Below are 9204 nucleotides of genomic sequence, written 5' to 3'. Positions count from 1 at the left end.
GTGCATGAAGTCTAGCCTCCAATTGGACATGAAACTGGTTTAGTGGTCTCAGCTCAGTCTATTGCAATGATCTTAACTATTATGTGTAACTCCTTAATACACCAGCTCTCTTTCATGTGTATTATTAGGGTTGTCCAGGAGCAGAAATCTGGTTAGCTGAGGTGGGGTCGGAGGAACACCAGGGAGGCCCCTTTAGCTGTATTGCTCTTTAAACTTTAGAACTTGGTGCAACCACTTAGGCCGTGAGCTTTCCTAGGAAATCAGAGTGCCTCTCAGCTGCGTCGAGGTATGCGTGCCCTTCAGCGTCGGAGTTGGGCGGGTTGCCTGGTAAAGCTGTTTGGCTTACGTGAGTTACTGCTTATGAAGTCAGTCATGCAGTTTCGGGCTGTAATTTGCATTGAGAAATTACTTTGCCACCAAAGCTCCAGTACAGGAATTTTAACCTTGCATTACATTATTGCTGTCTTTTATTGACTCGTGGATGCCCCGTGATCTGTTCTCCTGCTGCTCTTGTCCCCTAGACTGCCTCTCCTTTCACTTTTAATTGGAATGAGAAATTGTTCTGAGGTCTATAATGTAATGTTTTGCAGCTGCCTTTTGTAAGAAGCACTTTTCCCAAATAAAAACAAACAAAAAACGCAAAAAAAAAAAGCAAACAAAAAACCCCCCCAAAATTAAATGAGGTCTGTCTGTTTTTTTAAGTTTGAAGCTTCTGTATTTTAGCTTGATGATTTGGGGGAGGGGTGGTGGTGGCATGTGTGTTTGTGTAATACAAAGCCATTTGTCACTTATTCTTAACTCCTGCAGAATCGTGTCACACTAACATGAAGTTTTAACTTTGTTACAACCTTTCTAAAAAAGAGCCTATGATATAAAGAACACATTCTGAACGGATAGCTGAGACCAGTGAACAGCCGGAAGAACAGATCAGCCCTTAGCGAGAACAGAGGTGGCTACCGTCTGCACTATGGTATAACTTTTATTTGTCCTGAGCCAAGTCAGCTGCAGTACATACTCTGTTGATAGTTTCCTGTCATAATGCTATTTGTACAGTAAGCCTGAGCATTGCCTGGGAATCCACATGCTTCCTGAAGCCTGTGTGTGTTCAGAAAGAAGTGTTCTGTTGAACTGCATAAATACAGTAGTTGCCTGCTAGCAATGTACTCAGACTTGTTGAGGAATGTGACTATGAAAAGATGAGCCGAACAGTCTACAACCATTGTCAGCTTCTCTTTTAAAGGAAACATAGTATATATTGAATAAATACCTAAGATACAGAAACTGAAGAGGCCTATGAAATTATTTATAGTAGTGTTAAGGTGAAAAAGGTATAAAGACTCCATAAACTTTCACCAACAAATCCCGACTTCAAAACAACAAAACAAAAAAATCAGGAAAAAATGTGCATGCTGTTATTTGAAGTGCCTTGGCTTTACTCCCTGTGCAAGAATACATCTTTCTGCTTTGATCTGAAATTGTGTACCTCAATAGTGGGTGTACTGAGGGTGCTTCATGTAAGCAAAATGAGCCAGACATGGCAGTGATAACTGTAATAGGCAAAGATGTTTATGGACACAGCTGTAGCAATGAAATAGGAGAAGAGTTGCAAATATGTGAAATTTCTGCCCCTACTTGCTGCTGTTGCTGCTATCTAGGGGTATGCAGTTTATAGGGGTATGCAGGTTATCACTGGTGGTCAAGTCAGTGTCCACAGCTGCTTGGCAACAGCTTGATATGATTGCACTGACACTGCCTGAATTAAGGTTGATTTTGGAACGATGTCACTAAAGTGTATTAAATCACTTTAGGAGGTCCTACCTGGCCTGAGCTAACAAGGTAAAAATCTCAAGTGTGCAAGTTCTTATTAAAAGCTGATGTACTTTCAAGTAAAAGGGGCTCTTGCCCTGAATAAAGCAGCTCCACAAGGACTCGCATATCTCAGCATCATCTGTCATAGTTCTAGTCCTTATACACTCACTTGAGAGAGGTGTTTGAAAATGGCTTCAGGAGTCAGTACAGAAAGCAGTGAGTACAAAATCCCCCCACACACCTGGAGCTGAATCTGTTTTTCTGGGGATTGGCAGATGTAGAAGCCCATGCCCACCCATAGTAGCAGCTGTCTTCTATAAGCCACAGCTGGGAGGAGCTGCTCTCACAAAACAGGGCTGTGGTTGGAGCATTTGGCTGGTTGGTTGAAAGGAAGGGTTGGCTTTGCTTCAGGTGTGCATCTGCTTCCTGAAAGGAGAGTCCGAGACAGAGCTTTTCTGCTCCAGGCATGGGCCTGAGAATTGCTTTTTCAGTCTCTTCCACCTCTACTTAAACATTAACTGGAATGATTAGATAAGAGCCTCAGCTTTTGTTACTAAGAGCCTGTCCCTTATATATGAAGAAAAGTTTGGCCACACAGCCTGGGCTCTGTGCCTTCCACATCATTGGGTTGCAGTTACGTTTAAGTCGGTCAGCTTCTGGGGGTATGAGAGTGTGCTCTGTTTCAGAATCTTTCCAGTTCTTTGTGCCCTGTTAGGCGCGTAGGTGCTGCCTCAGTCTCATCTGGTGTGGGTGTGGTATCAGTGCAAAGAACATGCAACAGTACATTTAAGGCAACAGTAATTTTGAGACAGCTAAGATTTGAATACTCGAGTAGATGAAAGCAAACAACTTTATCTTCAACTTGCATGCACAGCCCTTAAAATTGTGGGACAGTAGTAACTTTCAGAACAGCATTGTAAACATTACAATAAGCCACCGCTATACACACATTAAAGATGCTCTCGAGAAGCACATCAGGTCTGCATATGATGATGGAGGAGCAGACATTAAAATAAGGTTCTGTAGCAGCTAATGTCATGCCACTTGCGTTGGTGACAGCTGCATGCTTCCAACTGCTGTGATGGAGAAAGGCACAATTGCAGAATTAGTCTGCCTTTTAATCTAGTGGTTGCTATCTAACAGTCTAGAACAACATACTACACTAAAGTTTAAAAGTTTTCTTCATATGTTGCCTCATTAATAATGGTCTACTAATACACACTGAAGAGCTTCACCACTGTTGCAGTTCTTTCTTCTCTCATATGAAGAGCTTAAAAAAATGACCCTATGGGAACAATTCAACAGAACTGCTGAAAGGGCCTGTGGAAGACACCAACCAACCAACCAAAAGAGGGCTCTCACTCCTGCTTTAGCTGCACAAAGATGAATGTCAGGGTAGATAGTTAAGGCCAGTTTCTTGAACAAGTGTTACATCTGTCAAAGGAAAGGGAACAGAGCAGAACACAGCACGACAGCTCAGCCGCAAGCCTGTTTGTGCAACGCTGTGTTGCTCAGCTTTCTGCCAGGGAAGGACTTTACCAGTAGCTCCATGTGTGCTGGAAGAGAATGGCAAGAGCCCTGTAGCCTGGTAGTGCCAGACTGCTAAGGCATCATCAGCCTGCAGAAGTCTCCTCCATCCTGAGGGTAAGCAAAATAACTTCATACAAGAATCTCTAAGGCAATAAATCCAATGAACCATGCAAAGGTTAAGTCTGTTGTTAAGATCTTCCCTCTAATTCTCAACTAATGAAAGACAGAAAATATGAGTATCTAGTTCCTATTTTCTGGAATATTAATAGTTGCTACAAATATCTCAGGTATCTCTGAAGTAAGACAGCTTGCTAGCAGTTAAGTGTGGATACTAAAAAATGTAACAGCTGCTACGTTGCAGAAGAGGGAATATGGATTTTAAACACAAGAACGTTAAACTTACATTTGACTGTTCCCAGTGACAGGAGGTGAAAAAAATACCGGTGTGGAGGGTAGACTGCTACTTAGTCAGCCACTTTGAGAGGTTATGGTGTTTAGTGTTGCTTAAATGTAACTGAACGCACTTACTAAGCTAGTACCAATTTGAGATGAAATTAAGATTTAAAAAGAAAGCATATCAGAAAGAGGATGCCTGAAGAAGCAGCTTTGTTCACAGCAGGCTCCAGTAAAAGGCTTAGAAGTTACCACTGGAGATTTCTCCCTCAGTTTACAGGTAGCTGAATTAACCCATTCTTTGCATGCAATAGCAAAGAACCTGGCCAGAGGAAGCAACAATAATAATAGAAATATGTGCAAGGCTAAATCAATGATTCACTCTACTTTATTTTTGTGCTTCTCAGACAAGTTTTTCCAAAAGGATTTGCTATGTGTTTCTCCCTACATAGAAAAAGCGAGCCCCCCACTAGCAAAGTTTGCATTTGGGAGGAACAATACAAAATCATCTACTGCTACCATGATGTTCAGTTAAGTCTCCAAAGGAATAGCACATATACTTGTCCGGGGTAGCCTGCTGGTGTGCTCCATAACCCTTCCCTTACTGCTCTAAGGTCAGGTTATGTTAATAAACCATCACACCCATCACTGAGATTTACAAGAGCCTGAATCCCTTCCTTCACGCTCCCTTGAAAATCTACAAGCATACTGCCACTGGCCTGCCACACAACCAACAGCCAGCTTTTGATTAAGATCAGTACATCAAAAGCAAGACAAGCTTAGGAAAAGAAGATGGTCCTTTCACCCCAGCATTAAGTCATTACTGTGGCCTGGAAAGCTTCAGTGCTCCTTGTAACTCTGTGTAGCAAGACAGGTCACCACTAAATACAATTCTTATAACTTGAGAGCAAAGTAAAAGACAACCATTTTCACCCCAGGAAGACGGTTGGGACCCTAATATATTCTGCCTGCTTTGAAAGCTCAGGAATGTCTCCGGGTTTGTCTGGTGAAGAAGTTAACACAGATCTGAAATTCACGTACTTTTACAAAGTGAATATTGAGTTCCTGGGGATGGCTGGCTACATGCCTGACATCAGGACCTCCCCTATACAAAAGTCGAGGCATCAGTAGGTTAGTGCTGTCCAAGGACTTCGGACATTTTAAAGCTACTGGCAAAGGGTAAGGAGCTTGCACTACAACAAACAACATATCTTAGAAGGATCAAATCAATGCAGAGCTCTGGTGCAAATTTATCTTCTGACACAGCCAGAAAAATCTTTCAAAGACATAATTAAGGCAATCATTTTTATAGTTCTCTTTGGTTAAGGCAAGGGCTGATAGCTTCCTGAGTCCTCTCAGCTCACAAGTTCACGGTAAAACATCAGCTGCCATGTTCAAAGCAACCTGTGCTGTCAACAGCAACAGTGATCTCTGGAGATACTTCCGCACCAAACTGCAAGTTAGGGATATCAGAGAGATGGCTTGAGGCCATACAGCAAACTTTCATCAGTTGAATAAAACTAAAGATCAAACAGCCTCAGAAAGATGACAACTTCCAACTCTGTTCCTGAAATCTCTTCAACAAAGGCACTGGGTCTTCTCTGCAGTTGGACTGGCAATCACTGGCCTGGAGTCAAGATAGATGCTGTTCGGAGGATTCTCTCCATGAAGCTGCAAGGTATTTCGGGCTATCAGCTCCTTAGCCATCAACACGAACACCTCTTCTATGTTTTGAGCTTCTTTTGCTGATGTCTCCAACACAGCTAGGAGCCCATACTTCTCTGCCAGTGTGCAGGCGTCTTCAAACAGGACTTGGCGCTTATCCAGCGAGTCTGATTTGTTCCCTTAAAAGAAGGCAAATAGATAATTGAACTTAGTCTCTCAAGATTTCTTCCTTAAACACAGTACATTAATTTAACTTTGGTAAATAACAGAATTACGTTGGGGCTAAGAATTGCTGGAAAAGCAAAATGTAAGCACGTCAGAGACAACCATAGAACATGGATCAAAACTGATGCTTATCAAATGAGTTAAAAGCCACAAAACGAATGTGTTCATGTAATTATTTAGATAGTGGTGCCAGAGGATTCTTCGGAAGCAACTGTTTGTTCCTATTCCCTAATGTTTAAAAACATTAAGCAGTATTTAAATCAGTTTTTCTTTTAAAAAAGCTGGGTAATCTTTGTAACTATAGTGACTGCACACCATAAACCAAAGCAATGTCACACAAAGGTTTATTCCTCATTCAACGTTCAGTGGAAACCACGTGTTCTGCTATTTATTGTGAAGCTACTTCAGCACATCTCAGAGTGGATGCTCAGATGTGGAATGTTGTTAGTCTAATGCAGAGAAAAAGGAAGAACCTCACCAATTGTTAACAAGACTTTAACATGACCCATTTACATTAGTGGGTCGTTTCAAGACAGTGTCAAAAGAGACAGGAATTGGCAACAACTATCTTAATGCTTACAAGGTATACCTAAGAAGTTTCTGCACATACAGATGAAACTTCTACTCAAAGCAATTTAGTCAAAATCTGACAAATTATAAAACATCTCAAATAAAACACCTTTGTGTATTTTAGTAGTTCCAACACTTGTGGAATTATCATCAGTTCTGGTATACCCAGTGCCTGGCTGAAGTCTACATTCCTAGTTTCAGGACAACCTTTCATCACACTGAGGTCTTGAATTCGAAGCATATATAAGCTAATTCTCCTCCCCCTTTAAGCAGCTTCTAGCTTTTCCAAAGGGAAACAAACAGCAACAACTAACACCAGCAAAGCACAAGCCCTCAAGAACACCTTGCTTCATGGTTGTTTGCCATCCTAACAAAAGACACACGCACACCGACCCCTTTCCTCTTTCAGTTCCAAATGGGAGAGTTAGAATTTTTAACCTTTCACACTTAGGAAGGTATATAAAGTGACTACATCTAATTAATTGTACAAAGACTTCCTGCTAAAGTAAGTAAAACAGCACAAGCTTTGGAAGGAAGCACCAAGTTGGATCCTTGTCAAAAGCTTCATTTTTACCCCTTTTGAAACATTTCTTAAGGGAAAAAAAAAAAAAGCAGCCCTACTGACACACACTAATAGGTCTTGTTCTTTGGAGTCATGAGTTAGAAAAACCCTACCAGAATTTAGTGATTTTTTTTCCCCCTCCTTACTCATCCTAAGCACTGCAGTTGCATGCAGGTCAGAATTTGTTTCTTCAGAGGAAGAACAGGAAGAACCACCCAGCAGAAATAAGTAATTTGCTAGGGGCACAAGCAAAAGCTTAGATCCTATGCCTGCTGTGCTATGGGGCTCAATGCTGCCTATCCTCAAAAGCCAGTTTGGGCTGCTGTGGCTGCGTGTTGCTCTCAGCACACTGCAGTGGAACAAGCAGTGGAAAGTAAATAAAGGCTCTGTCATTTTACCATGTCAGAGCTCTCATTTGCAGCTTCTTTCTTGGGGGAGAAGAGCAATAATAATCTGAAACCCAAAGGGAAAGAACCGTCCTGCTTCTTCCCATCTCCAAATTCAGCAATTTTTATCCATTCCTTTCCTCAAGAGGCAAAGTTTCTTGAATGCTAGCAGTATAAACGAGGACGAGGAACGCGAGCAGACTATTTAGTGCTCTGCCAAAGCCATATATCCCTGTATACTGCCTTACCAATTGGAGTCCCATTACAGAGCCATGGGCATGCATTATCAAAAGAGCAGGGAGGAAAGATGAGAAGGAGGAGTTGTGTTGCTTTGTGCATTCCGCTTCCTCTTAAATTATCAAGCTGCTGAATTCCTGCACATTAGGAGCAGAGCATCGGGCTTACTGCTGTTCTAGCCTCAGCTGGGTTGCACTTGCTAAGCTAGCAGCAAGTTTGTTGCATTATTCCAGCACGAAAGGAACAAGTAAAATGTTTCACTGTGCAATAGGCTTGGTCCTATCAGGGCCAGGCTGTGACTTTTCCAATTTTTTAAGCTTAGATTAAACTGATACGTATTTCAATCTATTTCAATTAAAACTGTATTCCTCTTTAATTCATAGATCACAGATGAAATGGTGGGAAAGCGACAGAGACTTCATAATTATATTTAAAAAGCTATGCAATATAGTATTTATAATTAGATTCCTACCAATTAACATCATGACCAAGTTTGCAGCACCATACTTTTCAATTTCACGAATCCAGTGAGGAATAGATTCAAACGTGGACCTCCTAGTAAGGTCATAAGCAAGGATGGCTCCATGGGCACTCCTGTAGTAAGACTGGGTTATTGTCCGGAAGCGCTCTTGACCGGCTGTGTCCCACACTTGGATCTGTAAGAGAAAGGACAGACATTGTAAAGACGAGTGAGTGCTGCTTCCTACCTGTTTGCCACCTGCATCTACGCTTTTGAAACCCCTGTGCCTTTTCTGCAATGCAGCTAGACCTGTTCCAGCTCACTCCACTAAACCACAGTATGGCTTTGCCCTCTCTTGATCTGAAGAGACATTTGTGTGTCTATTTAGATGATGCACACAGACCAAAAAGCAAGCTGTTGAGAGTAAAAACAGCTTTGCAAAGAGCCCACTTTCAATAAGTGTGCCGAAAGATATAGGGCATTACAGACTCTTAATAGGAAAGGAAGAAGAGCTGAGAAACCCTGATGCAGGGCTGGGCAGCGTGAGGGAGTCTGCTACCTGATCTTTCATCTGCACACGGAAATAAGTTCTGGCTAACATTTTCTCCTGGTGTTCATCTCCACGAGTCTTCGTTCTCTCTGAGTTCAGGAACACACCAAAGTGGAACCTTTAAGAACCAGAGGGTTTTCCCTCCTCGCTGTCCCGGATCCAGCTCCCACATCTCTGGAGCAGGGAAAATACACTCCCTCCAAACCAGAGATGGCTTCCAGAGAATTCACCACAGGTAAAGCACGAGCCCTCTCAACGGGATAACCCAGAGAGAACGTGAGAGCAGGGACGTACCCCAGTTAGAGCGACTGTTAAGGATATCCTGAGGGGAAGCTTCCCCTCAGCAACCCCCCGGTAAGACAGATGGTGTTTTGCCTCGCCACGGCCGGCCAGGACGCAGGGTGCTCCTGCCGCTCCCCTAGGGCACCTGCACGAAAGCCGATGGGGCAGGGGAGGCGCGGGCACCGCGCTGCCCCCAGGCCCCCTCCCGGCCTCGCTGCTCCCCCCGAGCTCCTGCCACCGACCTTCACCCTCTTGCCGTCGATGTCCAGCGAGCGCACGGTGAAGTCGACGCCGATGGTGTTCTGCTGCTTCTCGTTGAAGTGCCCCGTCTTGAAGCGGTGCACCACGCACGTCTTCCCCACGTTGGAGTCCCCGATCAGGATGATCTTGAACAGGTAATCGAAGGCGTCGTCCGCGCCGGGGCCGGCCGAGAAGGGCATCTCGGCTCCCGCGGGGACCCCTCACCTGCCGGGCCGGGCGGCGCCCGCTTTGTACCGCCCCGCCGCTCGGGGGGCCGGCGGGAAATGTAGGCGCT

At 43.7% G+C, this 9204-nt stretch overlaps 1 protein-coding gene across 1 annotated transcript; it reads right to left on the bottom strand.

The window, feature by feature from the left end:
• Positions 1-378: 378 nt before the first annotated feature.
• On the bottom strand, positions 379-9204 carry RAB19 (RAB19, member RAS oncogene family). Its single transcript, XM_013173107.3, has 3 exons — positions 8912-9204; positions 7850-8033; positions 379-5576 (listed from the first exon to the last, which is right to left on the bottom strand). The coding sequence occupies exons 1-3, from the start codon at positions 9107-9109 to the stop codon at positions 5311-5313; spliced, it is 648 nt and encodes a 215-aa protein (XP_013028561.1). The 5' UTR covers positions 9110-9204; the 3' UTR covers positions 379-5310.

The sequence above is a fragment of the Anser cygnoides genome, chromosome 1 (genome assembly GCF_040182565.1).
Source record: "Anser cygnoides isolate HZ-2024a breed goose chromosome 1, Taihu_goose_T2T_genome, whole genome shotgun sequence".
NCBI classification, from domain to species: domain Eukaryota; kingdom Metazoa; phylum Chordata; class Aves; order Anseriformes; family Anatidae; genus Anser; species Anser cygnoides.
Note: the sequence above shows the minus strand (reverse complement) of the source record. Positions and strands in the feature narration are given on the sequence as shown.